At 39.7% G+C, this 22,938-nt stretch overlaps 2 protein-coding genes across 3 annotated transcripts in view; one reads left to right on the top strand and one right to left on the bottom strand.

The window, feature by feature from the left end:
- Positions 1 to 12,014, bottom strand: part of MORC2 (MORC family CW-type zinc finger 2) — a 41,822-nt gene extending 29,808 nt beyond the window's left edge. For both annotated transcript variants that reach the window (XM_053928118.2, XM_024566638.4), the window contains exons 1-3: positions 10,512 to 12,014; positions 3,530 to 3,583; positions 1,562 to 1,596 (exon numbers count right to left, since the gene is read on the bottom strand). In XM_053928118.2, the coding sequence (XP_053784093.1) occupies positions 1,562 to 1,596; positions 3,530 to 3,583; positions 10,512 to 10,579 (157 nt within the window). In that variant the 5' untranslated portion in view covers positions 10,580 to 12,014. The remainder of the gene's footprint in view (positions 1 to 1,561; positions 1,597 to 3,529; positions 3,584 to 10,511) is intronic.
- TUG1 (taurine up-regulated 1) lies at positions 11,998 to 21,446 on the top strand (the record flags this gene model as incomplete). Its single annotated transcript, XM_053928170.2, has 4 exons — positions 11,998 to 14,353; positions 14,626 to 14,757; positions 15,468 to 16,116; positions 17,708 to 21,446. A coding segment is annotated over one exon (462 nt), but the record flags the coding sequence as incomplete, so codon positions are not given.
- Between the last annotated feature and the right edge of the window lie 1,492 nt (positions 21,447 to 22,938).

Below are 22,938 nucleotides of genomic sequence, written 5' to 3'. Positions count from 1 at the left end.
TCCTAAAGCTAAACAGGAGTAGAATTGAGCACAGAATAAATGGGCACTCGGCCTTTTGTTTATTTAAATTGAAATCTAACTGTTCTGCTGCATTTTGAGTGTCAAGGACTAAATTTCCTTGCTGAAATTCACCTATCAAAGGTGAGAGAGAAGGGAGCAGAGATTACCTTTTTTTAAAAGCATCTTCCAAGTAGACTTGGTTATGATGATTTGTCCCTTCAATGTCACTTGGAGTATGGGTTCATTCTCTGGTCTGCCATTGTGCAATGATTAAAATAGCCACCATTTCTTTTAAGAGATAGCTGTAATTACTCCTCAATAAAATACACTAACATGTAAGACACACATTGGCACCTCCATGTGGCCTGAGGGTTTAGTAACCATCTTCTAATGGTCTTCTACTGTGCCCCTTTTTCCTGTTAGCTTCTTCTAAAAATAAAGGTCTTATTTTCACCACTCTGGCAGAGCCTTTTAAACAGAAGGCTTTTGGAATTTAAGTATAGCTGACTTCTAGCTGTTCTGAATATTTTCTTCACTCAAAAGTATATCAGGAATGAGAAATTCATATCGGGGGAGAGTCTTCATAATTATATGACATTGGAGTTTCTAATAATTACTTTTTAATTGTGTGCTTGTTCCCATTTATCAAAGGGATCTATGAAGAAAAGGAATTATCTGATAACTGTTTATTTCCATTAACATTCAAATCTTCTCAGAAGCTAGTCAATGTCATTCAAAATATTACCTCAAACATTTCAGAAGGCTTCAGAAAAGTTTGTCAGAAAAACAGATCATGCTAACTGGATTTAAAAACTATCTTCTTCCTCTATTTGGCTTCCAGATTTTAAGCATTCTAACAACCAAAAAGAAGTACTAGTACAAACACTGAACAAGCAGAAAGCAAGCTGCTTAAAAAAAAAAAAACCACTGATAATGACTAAGAACTCTTCTACTGTTGCACCCCCTCTTACTGTCAAACAGAGCCAATTAAATAAGCAAACAGTACATGCTTCAGTATCTTTAAATTCCAAGCACAGCAGCCCTCCTTCCCACCTGACACCTGTTTGAGAACATCTCCTCTGCAAAGCTCAGTGCCAACCCAGTTACTCAGCTGTTTTATGCAATGGACACCAGCAACTCTACAAGTTGGGACTGCTCTTCACCACGGCTGCAGGAGAAACTGGACTCCAACAAGATCTCTCTTAGGCAGCAGGTACCACAAACCTGTTCACCTGCTAAGTTCAACCAGTAAAATCACTGGTAATTAGTATTACATTCCCCACTACCCTACTCCACCATCCCCATAAATCTTCTGGTGGCTATTTGAATAGATCTATAAATCTGGTCGCCCTGTGTTAGTTTCTTTACACCAATATTCTTGGTTTCTATGATTATCCATGCCTAACCAGGGCTGCCCTGTTTCTACCTAAGACCTAGAGTGACTGTGCCATATGCTCAGGCTCCAAAAAGCAGTTATTTCCTATTCATTTCTTCTTAGGCAAAGCAATGAATGCATTAAAAGGAACTGGGCATTAGAAGAAAAAAGTGACATCCATCTTACCAGCATAAATATCGATTCTGGTGGCATCAGCATCTCTGCAAAATTAAAAGGAAAAAAAAATCAAGATCCAAATGAGAATCTGAAATACCAACAATAAATATGCATAGTTTTTCAAGTGGGATGGGTACTACTTTGAGTCTATTTTCAGGAATTCAGACAGTCACTCTACATACATTAAAGTTAGACATTTTACACTTGGTAATACAATTTTCCTTGTATGTGTGTTAAAACTTCTGGAGCTCCAAATTATTTAAAATAACCATATGATACATAGAGCCCAGATATATATTTTTAAATACTTAGTGAAAACATCTAGAAGTAAAAACACTCCTTTTTAGATGCTAAGAACTGACTTAAGTCTGTGTTCCTCTTGATTACAATCATAAAAAAAAATGTTCCAATAACTTCTCCATTTTTCCTTCTCACCAAGAGATTGAGAAAAAAAGGAAAATAACCTGCCAAAAAGCTTATGAAAAAATCAAGTCTCACTGTATATGCACTACCGTCAGCAGACTGACTCACGAGCCCATAATCTCATCCTCGCTAAGCCTGAAAGGAAGTTGAGGTACCCCATTATAGTCTAGCCATCAACTGAAACGCAAGTTCAGTTGCCAATCAGCTGCCCATAGCTGTGGCTTTCTAAATCATCCCAATAGATTTGGTGGAGGAATGTTCAACCTAACACAAAACTTAATGCAGATTCTTTGCTCTACTTGCTCAGTCACTTTGAATGTGATGGCCAAACAGTACACATGCTCACTCAACAGGCATCTACTTGCCCACACTGACTAGTACAGTGAAGTCGTCATTGTTCACACATGTGCATTCCAGTCCACTCTCCTTGGTTGCCGGGGTTACACAATGTCACGCAAACTGTTCTCATATTGACAATGGCTGGACTTTTTCTGAGCAGACCTTGTACTTCCATGAATAGTCAAGTGAAAAATAACAACAGTATAGGTTTATAGCATAAACACAGGTAGACATAGAAAATTATCAGCAAACTCGATAGCTGGCAATCTATTTAAAAGTATTTCTAGCCTTGACTGGTGTGGCTCAGTGGATTGGGTGTTTTCCCTCAGACCAAAAGTCTAAGCGGTTTGATTCCCAGGCAGGACATGTCTGGGCTGCGAGTCAGGTCCCCAAGTGGGACACAGCAGAAGCAACTGAATGATGTTTCTCCTACATGTCGATGTTTCTCTTCTTCTCTGTCTCCCTTTCTCTCTCTTTAAAAATAAAATCTTTAAAAACAAAAAAGTACTTTGTCAACTCTTTCCCTCTTCTTCATTAGTCATCAATACCTAGTCAGTAAACAATGTCTAAATTTTATGTTTGCATTCAGAAACAAGACAAACAACATTTTTAATATAAACAGAATCTTGCTTAGATTTTTGTTTGCTTATCTTTGAACCAACTTAAACTCTTCAGTCTTGCACAGTAACATTTATATGCTTCTGAGAACTCAGTATAACACAGTGCTACAGACTGATTTCTTCCAAGCACAGCTGCTAACAATGGAAAATGTTTTGATAAACTGCAGTCATCTGACAACAAAATATACAGTGTGGGAAGACACAGAACTGTGGTATACTTTTAAAGACATCAGATGGTATACTCTTCTTGTAGTTCAAATTAAATCAGAGCTTATCTGTCTCATTAATTTGATTCTCAAATTTCTAAATTGTTTTATTACAATTATCTTGCTGTAATACACAAAGGAAAGTAGCTTTGGAGGTTATAGGTTCATTATTTTTATGCTGGAACACAAAGCAATGAATGAATTAAACTTAATCAAATAAAGTGGAAATATCAACTAATGTGCTTTTAAAAATAGTCTTTTGGGTAACAGGCCTCTTAGGAGTGAGTTGTAGCTGTTACAGATCTGCCTTCCTCCCATGTCTTCAGAGCAAAGGTCACAAGCACCCAAAAAGTCTTCAAGCACAGACTGTATACCCAAGAATTACATACCTTGCATTATCAACCAGTTCAGCAAGAGCACCAAACAAGAATTCATGAGTGGTTCTGAAATGACAAACACTCTTAGGCACTTAGTCAGCAAAAGAATTATGGAATTGAACTGTGAATCCTAATAAAAAGTCAAGGTTACAAAATACTAAGTTTGTAGGAAAAAAATCTAAAATCACCATTTGCATCATCAATTCACACAACTGAAACTTAAACTTCTCCACCATTAGCTCGTTAATCCCCCTTATGTATTAATCTATCAAGTCCTGATATCTACACAGAAATGTTTATTCTTGCTATGTTGAAAAAGTTACTCCAAAGTGTTAAAATATTCCTATGTGTACTATCGCTAAAAAGCAGTGTTTTTCACTACTCATATCCTGCATAGGAAAAATGCCTGCAATTTATTTTTCATTGCCTTAACCAGTTCTTCTCTAAAGACGGTCAACAGACAACTTGTTAGCAATTTGCTTTACCAAGATCTGTGTATAATCTACTGGTGAAAGAAGAAAATCCATTCACTGCCGTGCAATTTATAAGCAAAAATATTCCATTTGAAAGTGGGGAGATAGGTGAGAGAAATCCATTTCTTGACTTTCGTTTATTCTGGCTAAAAGTAGAGCTTTTTCACACCTTAAGGGAATGCAAGACCCTCTTGAACTATTCCTCCTAGGAAGACAAGAGCATGATATGATCTTGGGGCTGCTGTTGAAGTTAACCACTTCGAAGAGAGAAGCTAATGGTCATCTCCTTGGAGAAGCAGCTCAAAGTTTGGGTTGGGTAATTACCATGGTGTTCAGATTTCAATAAAAATGATATTTATACATAATATTTATCCATACAATTCTCCCTGCATTTACACTCTTAATTTCCCATTCATAGTCCTAATCAGATATAAAAGTAGGATGTATCCACCTAGAACCACCTAGAAACAGACTTTGGACTAGGGAAAATATAAAATCATTAACACACATAATGCATTACCATCATCAAGTTTTTGAAAATAACCAAATTATTACAGCTGATTTTTTGTATAAAAAGTTTCAGCCAGTAGATAAATTGAAGTTTTCTAAAAATTAAAAATACATATACCAACACTAAATAACCAGCATGCAGGATGTAAATTGTTTGTTTATAAAATAAATACTCAAAACTAAACTGACAGGAAATTTTCACAAATGCAAATTTTGAATTAAAACTAACAGTTCTGGGAATTTGGGGAAGAACTTTTCTATGAGATCAGTGAATATATGTTGCTAATCCAGGCGACACCAATAAATAAGTTTTAACAAAAAGAAGAAAATTTATCTCCAATTCAACTAGAAAATAGAGCTCAAAATAGAGCTAAAATCAAATTCTTAATTATTTTACATGAAAAAAAAAATTTCTAAGAGAAAAAACCTGCATAAAACACCCATATCTTTCATTACTAAAAATATTTCAGTCTCTAAGGCCCTGGCCAGATAGCTAAGTAGGTAAGAGCATCATCCCGATACGCCAAGGGTGCAGGTTTGATCCCTAGTCAGGACACATACAAAGAATCAACTAATAAATGCATAAATCAATGGAACAACAAATCAATGTTTCTTTCTTTTTCCCCTCTCTCCCTTCACTTTTCCTCTCTAAAAATCAATAAATAAAAAATTTTTAAATATTTAAACCTCTAGAATCATATAAAATTATTCAAGTTATCAAATGAAATATAAATAAGTATTCCGTAGATTATTCCACTAAAAAATAAGGTAGAAAATTAATATGATTTGTTGAAAGTAACCTAAGTTAAAAATAAATCTAACATCTGCTCTCAAGCTTTCAGCCAGTTATTTCCCTGACTTATAACTGATTTAGAAACTTACAAAGGGAATTCGTCTTTTAATGCTCTAAATTTTTTAAATTTTGAGCACTGTTATACAAAAATATAAATTGTTGCAATACTTCTTATCTCAATAAAAATTAGCACTTTAACATAAGGCAAGGAATCTCAGAAATATAGCTCCTGAAAAAAACAGGAATTATAATGAGATAACCTGTAAGCAGAAATCTCTGGATTAATAAATTAAAGAATGAAGCGTCTGGCCTTTGGTAGTAAGAATGGTGAATGTGAATAATCTGGAAAACTAATTCTGACAGCCTTTGCCATCAGAGCAAAGAAATAAAAAATAGAAATAGCAACTGCTTCTCAGGAATGCAAATTTCTGATCGCTTCATATAAAAAAATGAGACATTTAGAATTCAATAGTAAGATCTCAAAAGAGCAAGTACAATCTCTGGCTAAATTTTCACTACTTCCTATACAATGTTTAGAATGTGCCTTGGACCTTTAGAATTAAAAATAAACATTCCAAATAGTTTTCCTTGTTCCACACAGTATCAATGCTGTTCCACACTTACATATTTCAGATAAATTAACAGGTATCTTTAAAATGTAACTAAGGGGGCCCTGGCCAGTGTGGCTCAGTTGGTTGGAGCGTCATCCAGTAAACCAAAAAGGTCATGGGTTAGACCCAGTCAGGGCAAATGCCTAGGTGGCGGTTGGGTCCTCAGATCGGGCACGTAGGAGAAGCAGCCAATCAATGTTTCCCTCTCACATTGATGTTTCTCTCCTCCTCTTTTCCCTCCCTTCTCTTCTTAAAAAAAAAAAAAAAAAACCTGAAACAGGTATTTTGTGATGTGTACTGATACATCATAAAAGGGGCCTTTTGTGACAACTGTTGATAAGGTCAGAGACGACACTCAAAATCTTCTCCAGTCCTCCAACTGGTTAAGGATGGATCCTACTAACAATGCTAAAGCCAGAGTTCTAAAATACCTCTTAAAATGGTAAGAACCAAAAACGCACAAGTTCTCCCTTTTTCAAATAATATTCAAAGAGATGTACTCATTTCTAGTTAGTATCTGATACAAATATTTGAATAACTATTAAAGGAAATTCTTCACAGACTTTAACAACTCCTTGTTCGTGACCCAAGAAAGATCTACCATCTGGAAAAACAAATATTTTTAACAAACTCTACTTTGAATTGATCAAGGCATTTATACCGTCTGTGCTGCAAAGAAAACTGTTTTGCAGCTCAGCATTTCCAGTGACAAATTCACATGTAAATCTATTTATTATGTAAGGAAATGGTCTCCCAATTCATATTCAGCCTGAATTTAAACCAGCTGAGCTCCTGGATATGTTGACAATAGTTAATTGCCCTAATCTATAGAAAATAAAGCTGAGAAATTCTAGAGCAACCATTTACATTCATATTGTTTTAATATAATTAGAGTAAGAATCCACATTTCAACAGAATTATGCCATAAGAAATGTCTCTAGAGTTAACAGGTTCCTCCATATTCACTTTGTGGATAAAACAAACCAAAAATATCAATAGCAAAGATAAAAATTATTAAATGTGCCAACAGGAACAGACATAGAAAGCAGACATGTTATACTTAAGCGTCCTGCTCTATCATACCACTTAGTATTACTGCAAAGAGTGACTTAAGATATGTATCTTATGCCAAAGGAACATCCCCACCAGCACTACACCTAGAATGCTCATGAGCTTTTTACTATCAGTCACAAAACCAAAGAGCAATAACAGGGTAAAACTCCTTTTATCTAAAAAGTTTAGCCCCAGCTGGTGTGGCTCAATGGATTGAGCAGCGGACTGCAAAGGAAAGGGTCTCTGGTTCAATCCCAGTCGCGGTACATGCCTGGGTTGCGGGCCAGGTCCCCAGAGTGGGGCAAGCGAGAGGCAACCACACATTGCTGTTTCTCCCCCTCTCTTTCTCCCACCCTTGCCCTCTCTCTAAAAATAAATAAATAAAATCTTTTAAAAAATTAATAAAATTAAAACTTTAAGTTTTATCACCTCATACTAGAATACCCATTATCCTAAGACTTTCATGTTGTCCTGAGAATTTCCCAAGCCTGCTTTAAACCTTAATGCTAATGGAAACCAAGAGAATAACCATCAGTAGTTACCACTGATCTAATATAAAAAAAAAAGATGTTCACTGTCTCTAACAGATGTGCCAGAATCTACTAGGAATTTATCTGCCTAATGACTAGCACCCAAGAGCAAATTGCTACCATGCTTCCACCGACTTTTGGTTTATATAAGCTAATATTATAAACACAATAATCATCACCATCTATTCAATGTTTACCATGTACCATGTAAGAGCTAATTACGTTATAAACATTATTTTACACAGTACTCAGAAACACTGTCAAATTAGTCCCATTTTATAGATGAAGAAACTGAGACCCAAGAGAGGTTGACCTCTGCCCAAGGACACAGCCAAGAAGCAATCAAACCCAAGCTTGGCATGCTCCCAAGCCCACGATCTTCCCACTGCATCACACTGATTTCCACCCTTTCTGGGCTGGGCTCTTCTTACAACTCTCCATTACCTAGGAGGTAAGGAAAAGGCCATTTCTTTCACAATCAACAACATGGCTATATTGCAGATGCCAGACACCCTAAAGTGATCTTCTTTTTAACATAAGAGAACAAAGAAAAAGGTACTGGAAGACGAATTTCCTCTTCTCTGAGGTGACATTGCACCATTTATTACGAAGGGTATATATCTACCATCATTAAGAGTACCAAGTCACATCTTAAGAAAATTTAAGGCCTGTCGGGTACTCAGTTGATTACAGTATCGTCCTGATACGTGGTTTTGGGTTTGATCCCTAGTCAGGACACATACAAGACATAACATATGAATGCATAAATAAGTGGCACAACAAAGCAATGTTTCTCTCTCACTCGCTTTTCCTCTCTCTACAATCAAACAATAAAAAAGAAAGAAAGAAAATTTAAAATTGTGTTTCCTCTAGAAGTGAGCTTCCAGTCAGGTCACCATATTAAAGAAATCTCTAAAGTAGTTACAAACCAGGAACTTACTTTATGTCATTCTAGGGTTTGTATTTCCTTCTGGCACAACCGGGGATATTTAAAAGTAGACTAATTCAATGGTGTAATCCAAATATCACAGAGCTTCCAAAATGCTACAACCAATCCTCAAATTTCTATGCAAGCAGGTGGTTCCAGTTCAACATTGGTAAAGAAAATTCACAGAAAATTCTCCATTATCACTTTAAAGAAGTGATTTACCTGAGGTTCAATTCTTTGCTTTGGCTGTGTCCACCTAATGTTAATAAGCTATAAAATAGCAGAACAAGCAGAGAGAAATATCCCAGAATCCTCAAATTAGAGGCTTGCTGAGATAAAATTGAAGACTTTTAAAGTGAGAAGTAGCCCTGGCCAGAGAGCTCATTTGGTTAAAGCATCATCCCGCCACAACCCAAGGTTGCAGGTTCGGTACCTGCATGGGGCACATGCAGGAATCAACCAATGAATGCATTCAAGAGTGGAACAAATTGATGTTTCTTCCTGTCTCTCTCCCTTCCTCTCTCTCTAAAATCAATTAAAAATAATAATAAAGCAGTAAGCACACCCTTCCCTGTATAGACAAGGAAAGAAGTCCTTAAAGGTAAAACTGAGCCTCAGTTTCCTCAAATACAAAATGAGAATAATTCCAGCAGTGCTGCTATAAAGACAACTTTCAACCATGTTTAAAACAGTAACTGGCACGATCACTTATTATTACTATTACTTTATAATGAAGTAGTCTTTAGGGAAGCTGAATCCAGTTTCTAAAGTCCCGTTCATGTTCTTCCAAGATTATTAAATACTCTACCATTCCAAATTTGGCTTCTCATTCCAAAGCACAATCATCTGTGAACATCTAGTGGCTTCAACTGCTGATTCTTAATACAACAGTTCGAACATAAAGAAGGAAAATGAAGGTTTTGCCCAAGGCTGTATTATAAACTAGTCAGCAACCTTACCTAACTGGATTTCAGGTTCACCATCCACAACACAAGAATTTGCCTAGGTAACCTCTACAGCACCTACTCTAAAACACACTAGTCCAATAATAAGCTTCCTACACAAAGCAAAATAAAACCAGGCTCTCATAGTTTGGTAATTCACTTCATTTAAGAGAAATTTTATTTCCTTGGTAGGAAAAATAGCAAACAAAAAGTTACAGGCATGATCACAGAAACTCTGAAAATTTAAGGGTTTTGGTTTTGTTTCTAAGTCCTTTCCCATGAAAGGATAAAAATTACTATACTACTGTTGAATAACTGGAGTCCATATTCTCAGCCCTGAAGGTGACTCTTCAGATCTCTGGGCCATCATTTAGCGGCTCATCACCTTTCCACATCCTAAAATGTTAGGCTACTTACCTTCACCTCAAAAGTGACAAATGAATGTATTAAAACACTAAGTAGTTACAACTCCAATCAATTACTTCCATGAGTAAGCAGTAAGGGTTGACCCTGAAACATTCCAGACCAATATGGGGTGACGGTAATCTCTTCATGAACTAAAGAGCCATGAACACTGTATGTGTTCTGAGATTTGCACACGTTTTGGGAATGGCTATTTAAATCATGGTTTTAAACAAGTTGCCATTTCCTGCTTAGCATACTAAAACTATGTTGGATGTGGGGACGAATTTCCCAGGAATATAAAGCCAACTGTTTGCTGGGAAAAACAATTTTTTTTTCTTCCAATAAGTTGCCATTTAAAAATCTTCATTCACTCTTTTTTTTTTCCTTGTTAGAAAGACTAAAACTTGTTATAACCAAACTGTCTCGGCTGTTGCCACTAAAAAGAATACACTAGGATAGTCCAACTTTTGGTGATCCAAAGAACAGTACTTGTTGGATTCCTAACAAACACTTGAGAAAGAAGTTGATATAGTAACCTCAAAAAACTAGTTTGCATTTGATCAAATAAATTTTGATCCAATAAATAGTCGTATTCTTCTGGATTAGCAAGAAATATTTCACTGATCTCAGTTCATCCAGCGATACATCCCCAAAAGTGAAAAAGCAAACTTTTCTGGGAAGAGGATTTCCACACTAATATCAAGAAAGGAGTTATCGGTGACTACAGTGGCACCTATAAGTACTTACGAATTTGTGTGCAGATATTCAAAAGTTAGCTGAGCTCGATTCAGACTGCTGTAATTTGTGAAAGCCATAAGTGCAGTGAGGTCCAGTCCTTCACCAACTAACTGGGAAACACAACCTTACAACGGAATATTTTCCAGGATTCCTCCCAGAAAGATTTGGTAATGAGGTCTGTGCTCCTTACAATTAAACAAGATGACTGAGTACCTATCCAAAATATATTCAGAAATGTCTAAAACTACAATTGATTTCTCCCGCAAGCTGTTTTCTCAGACTCTGATGTAATATCTTGAATAGAACTATGTCATAAATCTGCGGTCTCAAGGAGCTTTGGCGTTAAGTTGTGATAGTTCAACGAATTGAAACGTAGATGATCTTGAAATAGATGGTACGGAGTTGGCGGTTTTATTACTGCTTCATCTTCGTTTTCTTCGGGCCCTTTTTCGTTCTTCTAGGAAATGTATCGATCCGGAAACTTACCAATCCGGAAATTTATCAACTTCTGTTATAAAACTGGACAATCACCCATGTCTTCGCCATCAAGGGTCCCAGAATCCTTAAACAGACACCAGACTGGCGACCGCGATGTCGAGTATATATGGCGATACTTCCGGCTTCACCAGCTCCCAACTGAAAGATCTCTTAACCGCTGATGGCGGATTCCTGTTTTCAGAGCCCCGCCCCACCCTCCCCAGGCTCGTGGGTCAAATTACCTCACAATGGCCCGCTAAAAGGCCGCAGAATTAACCCGCCCAAATCGCCTCCAGCGGGCCGCGCGCCCCTCCCCCAGCGGCCTCAGTCTCCCAGGCCCTTCCCGGGCAGAGAGAGACTGGAAAGAGAAGTCAGGCCCAGCTTTCAGAGCCCAGATCGAAGGCAATGGAGTGCGCACTACCCAACCGGGCGTTGCCCAGCGCTCACGGCTGCCTTTGTCCCTCCCCACGGAACTGGAACCCTACAACCGCAGCGCGTTCTTGGAACCATGTGCTACCGCCGCCGCCTCCGCTGCCTCCGCCGCCGCCGCCGTGACACGAGTCGCCCGTGCGCCGCGACGAATGAGATGATGACAGGACTCAGCACCACGAAATTGGGCTTTTTGGGCTGCTTAGCAGCCGCTTCCGCGGCCACCTCAGCCGCCGCTTTGTCTCCGCTAGTGCACACGAAACGGGCTGCCTCGCGCACTCCCCGACGCCCCAAACCCCCGAGGCCTCCGTGGCGCATCCAACCAATCACAGAGCCGCAGCTCCTCCCACCTCCGCCCTAAAACAACGCCCCCTGATTGGTGGACAGCATGTCTCCATGTGACCGGATCTTGTTAGCTGGATCCACCCCTGTCACGTGAGAGAACGCGCCTCTCTTCCTGCTTTCCTGACCCTCTCCGCCATTTAAAGAAACAGTACCGGGGGCGGGCCGAGCGACGCAGCCGGGACGGTAGCTGCAGAGCGGACCGGAGGAGCCATCTTGTCTCGTCGCCGGGGAGTCAGGCCCCTAATTCGAAGAAGCCCTGGCGCGCCCTCCCCCCCTCCCCGGTCTGGTAGGGCGAAGGAGCGGGCGCGCGGTCGATCGAGCGATCGGTTGGCGGCTCTTTCTCCTGCTCTGGCATCCAGCTCTTGGGGCGCAGGCCCGGCCGCCGCGGCGCGCGCCCGGTGGCCGTTGGCGCTCGCGCCGAGTCTTTCTTCTCGTACGCAGAACTCGGGCGGCGGCCTATGCGTTTGCGATTCGACGAGGAGTCGTCCGGGTGGTCGGCGGTGGCGGGCAGCTGCTCCGCCCCGCTCCCGGGGAGGCGGCGGCGGGATTTGGCGCGTCCGGGGAAGCGGGGGTGGCCGGGGCGGGCCTGGAGGCCTGGCGCCACCCTTCGGGGCCTGCAAGGACCCAGTTGGAGGCACAGGAAGGTGCTGGGGGATGGTTGGTGGTGGGCTTTCTACTTTGCCTTTTCCTCCTTATGCCGCCTTAGTGAGAGGCGGGAGCTCTGGCGGCAGCTCGGGGGTGGAAGACAAGCTCCGGAGTCGGAAGAACTGGGTTTGCTTCCGGGCCTAGCCACCAGCTGGCCGAGTGACCTTAGGCAAGTCACTCTGTAATCTGTCTGCGCCTCAGTTTCCTCCTCTGCCTATCGATGTTTGTGGGATTAAAACCGCTTTATAAACTATAAAGCGTCAGTGTACGTAAGGGGTAATTATCGTTTGTCAATTTTTTTGAGTTGTAAGAAAACAGCAATTGCCCAATCCGTGGATTTTGAATCTGGGAACCTTGGATTGGAGTTGGAGATCCCAAACTCCCTGAAATTGTATGCAGAAATTAGTGGGACTGTGCGTTTTTCGGGAATGAGGATCCATCTCCAACAAGTTTTCAAAGGGAGGTCTCACCCCTGAAGAGTTAAGAACCACAATTTGTTTATGCCATAGGGAGGAAACTGAGGCCTAGATGTCATTTGGGATCCTTCACAACCAATTTGAAGCCCCTGTTTGAATCCCTGGGATATGTGAGCTTTTTTGTGCGTAATGGGTATTCGGGGTAACAACACTCCACTGCTTGGCTTCTTTTCTGAGTCTTTTCTTTCCCCATAGGGTGCCTGAAGGGTGGCTAATGCATATGGTACTGTGGCACCCATTATAAAGCAGCAGAAAATAAGAGTGGACATGTTCTTTAGTATCAAGAAGCATATTTAAACTTTGGTCCATTAACTGTTTGTTGCTGCTTATACTGGTGCCTGACTGCCTTTCTGACTCTTTCACTGACCATTTCCCACGACCATGTTTACCATCTGTTACTCGCTCCTATTTTATATCCCTAGTCTATGTGTTTGGTGGTGAGCAGGTTTCTTTTTAAATGGTGCTGCCAAGTCTAGCTAATTAATGGTGCAGGTGGATTTTTAGCAAGCTGACTCACTGGAACACACTGAATGAACCAGCCATGGAATTCCCGAAGATGTTGGGGGTTATCTTTATTAATTGAAGGTTAACATTCTCTGAAAAGTTTTGTTAGAACCTCTGCTGAACCTCAGAATCAGTAGGTTTGGAAGTGTTTCAAAGCTTAACTTTTTCCTGGACTGCTTTGTATTCTATTTGCTTGCAAGTATGTTACTAAGGTGGCCAAAATGCCATTTTTTTTGCTTCTTTGTTAATTGTCAGCTGCTTTTATCTAATTCCAGGCTATTGCCCAGCAAACACTATAGAAATGTTTGAACAGTTGGATTTCAAACATTTTTGTTTTGTGGAGTTGTACAGCTCTAAGCAAACGAACACACAAGTTTAAGTGTATTTTGTCTGGTTAGGTGTTACCTGGTTCTGCTGTTGCATACAAATATCTGGAAAAAATCAATTGACTGTACCCTTTACCTAAAGGGCAGAGACAAAAGATCTCACTGCCAGAGAAATAACTTTTTTGGAGAAAGATGTATTGGTCTTTTAGGTTTTTCGTAATAAAATCTGGATGTACTACAAAAGAATCATAAGACTGGTGATAAGATGCTTTTCTTGGCAGAAGGGGGGAAAAAACAACTGGAACTCTAAGCTTGAAATTCTGTGACAAAATGTGAGATGTCCAGGATAGCAGGTTGAAAGTGTTTCACTACAGTGTTCTGCACCAGCTGGAGCAGATATCTTTCAGTGTAGCCACGGCACAGGCTCCAGATTTGCAAGACGGGGACCTGCAGGAGCTCATGAGGATGTGACAAGAACTCTGGAGTTGGATATTTTTATTTTTGAATTTTGGGACTATTGACCTCACTTTCAGAAGAGAAACTGACTAAACAAACACCACCACTGGGCTGTTACCGGGAATTCGAAGTCCTGAGCTTCTGCCAGATCCTCAGTTGCAAACTGGTGACACTGCATCCAAAGTGAACTACGGTACTTGCAGTTTTCCAAAATGAACCATTCTTTACCATCTCCACGCTTTTGTTCATACTCTCTTCTCTACCCTAAAATGTCTTCCTCCGGTTCTTCACCTGCCAAAACTCTGCCATTTTCTCAATATCCACCTCAGATGCTCTCCTCTCCATCTGTCTCAACTTTAGCCAGAAATAATCTTGTAAAATTTTTGTTATTTATCTTTTATCTTTGTATATGATACCCTGCAAAATAGTTATTTGCATTGCTTTTTTTTCTTTGCTCTCTTGCAGACAGCAAACCCCTTGAGGAAAAAGGGATCTTGTCTTAACGAATCTTTGCCCACACATATACTACCACACATGATGAAGCTGTTAATAGAAAGGAGGAATTTAGAAAGCAGGCTGTCTCAGAATAAGCATTCAGTAAGTGTTGCTTAATCGTTGTGTGATAACCTGGTTACTCTTGATTAGGGGGAAAAGTCACCAGTTATGGGCCATGCTTCCTTTGTTTTTATTATTTTTTAAATTCTGTATTTAAAAAGATTTCAGGAACCCTCAAAGAAAGAGAAACTGAAAAATTGCATAGATTATTACAAAAGGGTCCACAGACTAGGCTTATTGCCTAGGTACTTTATTCTCCCCCATTCAAGATGGAATCTTGTTAAAATGAAGGTTAAGGACAGCTTTTTTCCCATAAGACGGTTAAGAAAGGCATTAGAAAAGTAAGGAGGGCAAATCTCATTTACCTTGATGTTAATGTAAACTTAAATTCAGTTCCTGTGCCTCTTGTGGAGCCCTCCTTCCCCACCAACCACTGCCCAGCAGCCTGAATGCAGTCAAGTTACTCCCCGAAAGTATGAACTTAGGGCAGTTCCAGAGACAGTTTATTTTCAAGAGTCAGGCAACAGTCTTTCCCAGAGAACTCTTTATGGTCTCATCATCACTGACTTTAAGGCTTTTTTTTTTTTCCCTTTAGCATTGTCAGGCTTTTCAATAATTAGTACTCCTCAGGCAGCTAATGTGCTGACAATAAGCCCACCCCAATGTTAGAGTCCTGTATTGGTAATGCCATGCATTAGTTACCTGTTTTGTCCCTGAACCTTCTCACCATCTTCCTTGTGCTGTTCCATCAGCCTACAGATTTGGTACCTGGATTTTTGCCCATGGCGATTCCTATTACCTTACTACTGAAGAAGACACCATTCCAGTGGACCACTGTGACCCCAGGAACGTCCAACTATCATGATGTGGCCTTCACCCACTCATGTCCTATTCTGCCCAGATTTAGCACCACTCTCTATGTGAAGTCAAACTCCTGAAGCCAAATAGCTGGAGCTGTTTAATACAACAAAGGCCCATGAGTGTGTATTTTGTTTCTTCAGTTCATACCTTCAGAGACACATAATAAATTTGGACCAGGGGACTTTTAGTTTTCAACGTTGTCTGAAGAATGGCAACATCTTCTTGAGAACAACATTGGACCATATCCCACAGTCTCAAATGTTTGAAGTTTATGAAGTGTCAAGAATCCCATCCATGTCACTGGACACTATTCTTTTTCCCACTTAAATCTGTAGTATCCTACTGAATGAGAAAGCAGATATTCTGACTTACTGGAATTAAAACAAAGGAACAATGAAGGCCTCATAGCATCTTCTTTGGGATTACTCAGGAACCAGAACTTTTCACGCAATGTAAGAAATTTTACAAAGGAATCCTTTACCTAGCACCATCTCACAAGGCTTCAATCAGATTCCAGAAAAGGCCTCTTGAGACATCCAGGTAGAACCTATATGGTAAACCCCTATGTTTATATCGCACTTTACAGTTTCAAAGCACTTTTACATGTATTAATATCAATTATCAAAATCATGCAATAAATTATAACCCCTTTTTGCAAATGAGGAAATGGGATTTGAAAGGTTATCCAAGGTGGCATAGCTACCAAGTGGTAGAAGCCAAGCCTTCTGACTCCCAGTGCAGTTCTCCTTCGAATTAAGTTAGCCTCTACTTAACCCACAGTGTTAAAATGACGGCGGGTTGAGAATCTCAGAAAAGTTTTCCAGATTTCTTATCAGGTACCCTCAACCAGGATGTCATAAACTGTACCTAGACCAGAAATCTATGGAAACACCCCTAAGGTTTAGGAGCAGGCTGTCTTCTACAATGATAGATTATCCAGTCAACAAGACACATTGTCATCTGACAGCAATACTACCCAACGTGAAACACAAAGCTAGAGATCTTTTGTCCATCTTTATGGTCTTCCCAAAGACAGACCAGTTGATTGGGGATCCCTTCTTTGTTTTTAAGTCTTAGACTCTAGGACACCCAAGATGTTAGCTATGGTACTTTATCCCCAAACAAATATTCACACAAAATGAGCCATCCATTTAGAGCAATGCTGTTTATGCATGTGTGTTTATATATGTGACATGTCCATATAACGTATGTCATGTAGTTTCTGTAGTCCAGTAAGGTGGTAAAAATACTGTAAATTGTCCCCTCCCCGATTGGTAATACAGCAGTATATTAGGAGATCACAGAGGGCTTAGAGCAAAAAACTCATTTAACCATTTAGCCTAGTTCTAAGTTGACCAAGCAGAGGATGTTATTTTTGCAGCATTTTAATGGAATGAAGCAACTGCCTTAAGATGGCATAGCCAGTGCTTCCTGGATGCCAACAGGTTTCCCTGGAACCCCAGGAATAAACATCTTTGAAACCTCCCCCTCTTTTTCTTAGTATGTGTCTATGATCTGAGGGTCCTTTATCCTGACCATTACCTTGATTTTTCTGTCAAGGGAACCACTTTAAGATTTGTGGGAATATGGACAGTGGGGGTGGGTAGGAGAAAGTTAATTCATCTGAATTTGGATGAATACCATGACATTTAGCCATTTACTTCTCTGTCCCTAGAATTGTACTGTAAACCTAGTTTAAGGGCATTGTATCTCAGGTGGGTGAGCAGATTGGAAAGGGAAGAGGAAAAGGGGAAGATGGGGAGGAGGGGTGAAAAGGAGATATTTTCTTAGAATTTCTGAGTTATGACCCACTGAGATCTTACCAGTGCTTGAAGAGAAGTCATCCAGCCATGCAGTTCTTGGAATAATATTTACAAAGAAATGAATGCATTTTGCAGCTGTATGCTGACTGCAAAAACCCCAGTGCCGTTGTCACTTAAAACCAATATCCTTGTTCTCTGATAGTCACGAGCCCAATTTCAGGCAATGGGAATTTATAGCAGATTTGAATGTTAATTTCTTAATTCTGTAAATGTAGCCCACCTTAGGGAAAGAATGAGGGGGAAACACTTTGGCTTACCAAAGGCTTTGCTCACAGTTTCTGGTTTCTGTGACATTTTTTGTATTTCAGCATTTTGTGAACAACTTATTCTTAGATCATTGGTTTTCCAGAGGCTTTGTGGCCATGAAGCCCTTTGAATGAAAACTCTGTGGAAGCCTAAAGTAAAAGTGAAGCTGCTCTGGATGAAGCAGGAGTGGGGGGCCTGAAACCTGCTACAAGCATCTTCCTTTACCACCATGGTGACACCTAAGGAGACTTCTTTACAACACCTAGAATTCTTCAGAACACGTTTTGAAAAACACTGCCCTAAACAATGTGTTTGACCTGAATGGTATTCTGATCTCTATCTCTACCCAACACAGTCCATATTCAGGTGGCGCAGAACATTCTTAGGAATACTCACTGTGGGCAAACTCAGAAAAGTATAAGAAGATTGGTATGTCTTTGTCCCCAGCCAAGAAGTTACATGGGCCAAAAGTGGTATCGACTGGACCTAAAATTACAGCCCTCTACCCCCCGATGGACTTCCAGTGACTGCTAGGTTTGGATATAGACTGAGTAATTCATACATACTTACCACTGACAAACCCCCTTACCCAACGTCTTTCACAAAACACCAGATGCTCTAGTGGTACTTGAAATGTGAGTTTGAAGTCTTGATTCTCCTTGAATACCTGAATTGCCTGCCAGGTGTTGAAGCTGATGCCTCATTGAGGCCATAGTAGACCAGCTTGTACATTTGGACCTCCCATCATCAGCTGTGGTACTCTTATGCCATATGCAGGTGATAACCATTAATTATGAAGCAACATTCAAATACTGGCAACATTAACTAAAAGGGTACCTGGTTTTATGATTCATCTTATTCTTAAACTACAAGTTACTATGACTCAACCAGTGGGAGTTTACTGCTGCTTGGTTTTTATTCATTTCAACTGCTGTTTCCGGGATGAGCGAGCTAATAACCTTTAAAAAGCTAAAGCAATTCCTCCATCATTGATATATCTGCCTGGCATATTCTGCTCTAAAACTATGAATACCGAGCTCTAACTACATGTAAGACCTGATCCACAAGAGACAGTCTTTGAACATCTTTTCTCATGTATGTGATTTTAAAATGTGACCATTTGGGAAATCTTTTTATACCACTGAGCATTTTTCCTTAAGTTGGGTCCTATGATGTCTGGTACCATCAGCTGTAGGTATTGAGGATACTTTGAGCTGGCCTTTTGACTAGGCCGTGATAGCTTACTCGCTGGCAATCTCAAGTTGGTGTATCATATACTCCCCCCCCACCCCACCCCCCCGGGAAATATAGACATGAAAAAAATCTACAAAGCCTGCAGCTAAGAATTTTGTCAGGAGACTCAAGCTTCCTGCCACTGCTTCCTAATGTCACAAGACCACAGTCCCTTATTGTGGATGTGTGCATGGAATTTTAGCTGCCTCGATACTGTTTTACACTGATTCAGAGTGGCCAACTTCATTCCTTGCCATGAGATGCTCTCAGGCATTGAGACAACTTACCTGTTTCTACAGGAAGGATTCAGTTTATGAACTTCTGGACCAAATCATGTTGAACAACTAGACTTTGATTTGTATCATGAGAAAAATCTCATTTACTTCACAGTTGACTTAAGGGCCAGCTGTCCTCAACTACTTTAATGAATGCACTGGTTAAATGTTGGGAATGGTTTCTTTATATCTCTCTCATCCACTAGACTAATTATGATTACATGACTTGGTCTGCAGATTGTCCAAGTGGCTAAGTCTGGTTACTCTAGACTGTTCACCATCAACAAATAAAAATAAAAGATGACTCTCCTGCTTGTATATACAACTACTATTTGTGAAGAAAAAATTATCTACACTCGGTTTTATTACTACTTTCAAAATATCAGCTGGATTTTTTTTTCTCCTGCACAGAAAAAGACATTGATCTACACTGCCATTCATTCCCTTTAATCCTGTCTAACTCAGTCAAAATGAGGGGCTTACAGTGAAGATGATCATCTTTCAAGAGTCTAATGAATACTGTGTGTAAGAATTGATGGATGAAAAAGCCTAAACATCAAGCCTAGGAATATACCTACTAATCTCCATGCCTCAAATCTCATCTCAGTCTGTCCAGCAACACCATTCAACCAGTTTGAGGCCTTGACTTGTTTTTAATTCCCAGAGACGTGCTGAATCACAGAAGATGGAGACTTGATTACCAAAGAAAGTAGGGCCAACTTTGATGAACCCTATCACTCACAGGTGTAGCATAGACACCTGAACAGAACCTCACTTGGATTGAAAATATAGCCTTCTCCTGAGCTAAAAATTCTTGGGCAAATGAGCAGGAAAATGAAAGCTGCTGTACCTAACTGGCTATTTAAGGTCAGAAAATTGTATCCAGAGTAAACGCTATGGATTAACCCTGGAGTGCTCAGGGTAAAAACTAATTTACAGAGCTTTGGTGTTAAACTGTGTTCTTCCATATTATATCCTGGTTATTGGTATGGCTGGCCCTGCTGAAGGTACCCTACTTACCTATTTATCTGACTCAGCCCTTGCCTACCTTTGTTGACATGTTTGTGCAATCAGACTCGTTGTCCTCAAGATGATTACAACTGATCTCAGCCTATCTTATACCCAGTTCCACCAAGATTTTTGAACAGAAGCAACCTGCACCTCACCCCACGAGGACTTTAATGTTCTTAACAGGATGGACCATGCTGTATACTCTTGGACCAGCAGCAGCCTTTTTTTTTTTTTTTTTTTTAAGTGCAGAGCAAGCCTCTAAGCCTATATATAGTTGATCATTTTTAGCACCTGGGACCCCTTCTACCAGCTCTGGAGGAGGACAGCAGATAAAAAGCAGTCACTTTCTCTCATCTGCAGTAATATAGAAGAGAGTCTGATTCACCAATTCAGAAATGAGAAATGTTCAACTTGGCAAAAGGGTTGAACACCAGAAAAGTTTTCCACGAACTTAAAATTTACCACTGACTTGAAAACCCTCACATACTATTTGCCATTGGGAGGCTAGTTGTCTTGCATTATGTCAACTAGATAGTTGGGCTCTCCGGCTCATGTTACTTATATCGAAACTATTGAATCATCCGGAGTATGTTAGTGGACATGATTATTCCATTCCAGTAAGTTTCCTGAGTACAGGATATAATCCTCATGATGGCTTTTTGTTTTTGTTTTTTTAATACTTTCATTAAGAAAGTAACAGTGCCAGCTGTTATCATTCAACTTTATGAGCAAAGATTAAGGTTTTACAATATCCGGTCTTATCACTGATACTATTTTTAATTGACCAGCAATTCATTCCATCTCTTTGAAACAACTCCCTGATGTTTCTTGGAACCATATCTATTTTCAGTCTGCGCAGTTCAGACAGTCTGACCTAACCTTAAGTTTCATGTTGGACATGTAGTTCATACCTGATCAGTCAACAATCATCTCCTTCTCCGTAGTGATTGATTCAGGAATGGTCATGTGATTCAAGTTGATCCAGTGATACTCAACCCTAGGAGTTTTACGGAACTATGGAAGAGGAAAAGCTCAGAAAATCAATTTACTGAGGTTGCTTAACTTTGTAGGATGAAAAAAAACTCAGACCACCAGGAGTCCACCATATCAAATGAGCCAGTCAGAAAATGAAGCCAAGTGCAGAGGAAAGTGGAGCCAAATGATGGAGACTTGAGTCCTGATGACAATGTATGTGCTCCTGGATCCACCCGTGCCTGAAGCTAGTATATCCTCTGGATTTTTTCAGTTTTGTGAACCAATAAATACTCTTTTGTTTAAGTTACTTTGAGTTGGGTCTCTATTGCTTGAAATTGAGTCCTAATATACTATCTACCAGTATTGAAACTTGACAGGTCCAATTATTAAACTATAGGTCATGGCCACACTGAAAATATTAAGAAAATTCACATCTTTTAAAATGAATAAGGTACACTCATTGTGTATGGACATGGGAAAATGGCCATGTTATGTTAAGTGAAACAAACTTCATAAAAAATACATAGTATGAACTGATTTTCAAATGTGTGTTTATAATTATGTAGAAAAGCCTATTAATGGCTTTCTTTGAACAGCATAGATTTTGAACTTAATACATTTCTGTATTGGACTGTTTTTCACAACTCATATTACTCATAAACTTTATTTAAAAGTAAAGAATTCTTCATTTTAGTGCTCACTGTTGACTTGGGCAAGTTACTTCACACTGAGCCTGCTTCATCAAATAATTTTAAATGCCCACCTTTGCCTTAGTGAATATTTTGATAAAGATACTCATCATCTATTACTCAAACTGATAGATTGCTGCACCTTCACTTGTTTGAGAAACTCTGAGCTCAGTAATTGTCCCTTAATTTTTCAAGCACACTTCTGTAAATGTTCAAGTGTATTCAGAATACCAGGGTTTTATAGTTTGAGTCTCCAAAAGATTGTTTTAGTTCTCGACTGATGTTAATTTATGAAGACCTCTTACAGTTTTTACACTAGGCAGAAAGGAGAGAAAAGTCACGTTTTCTTTGAAACGAGTGTTCTGATCTCACTGCAATCAAGCTCCATAATAACCTTTTTTTTTGCTAAGTTCATTGCATACACATTGTATCTGAACTCTCAGCAGCACGCACAACTCCCACCAGCATCTTGACATCTTTAGGTGCAAAGGCTTTTACCATTTTCTTCCCATCATTAAAATATTGATGTAGTAGACATCCCTTTACTTTTGCCTCCCCCAAAACATTTCACCTTTCCTTTAGTGATGGATCCCCACTTTGCCTTTGGACCACTACTTCTTCCTATTCTGTGGTGTTAGTGAAACTATAAATTACAGTATTCTGACCTCCTAGCTGAGATTTCATGTTTCCCCCGAGCTTGTCCAATCAATACCCCCCATCTACCAGGATTTTGAGTCATAAGACAGGTGACAGACAAAAGTATAGGACCTGAGTCATTCTGATGGAAAGCATTTATGAGTTGGTGAAGAACATCCCCACAGTTGCCCTGATTCCTGTTGTCAGGCCTGGTTACCCAGATTTGCCTTTGGGTAGACTACCATGTATCCTTCTTATAATGTTTCCTTTTTTCTTTTTCTTTTCTTTCCTTTTTTTTCTTTTTCTTTTTTTGGTGGGGGGAGGGTTGGTAAGCCAAAGAGGATTTCTATTGCTTGCAACCAAACGACTGATTATTGACATTGATAACAGTTAAATAGTAGGCTTCAGACCCTCAGGAACATGGACAATCTAGAAGTGATTATTGTACTGAGACTGAATTAAAGGCAGTAACTC

Source organism: Desmodus rotundus, chromosome 7 (genome assembly GCF_022682495.2).
Source record: "Desmodus rotundus isolate HL8 chromosome 7, HLdesRot8A.1, whole genome shotgun sequence".
Lineage (NCBI taxonomy): Eukaryota > Metazoa > Chordata > Mammalia > Chiroptera > Phyllostomidae > Desmodus > Desmodus rotundus.
Note: the sequence above shows the minus strand (reverse complement) of the source record. Positions and strands in the feature narration are given on the sequence as shown.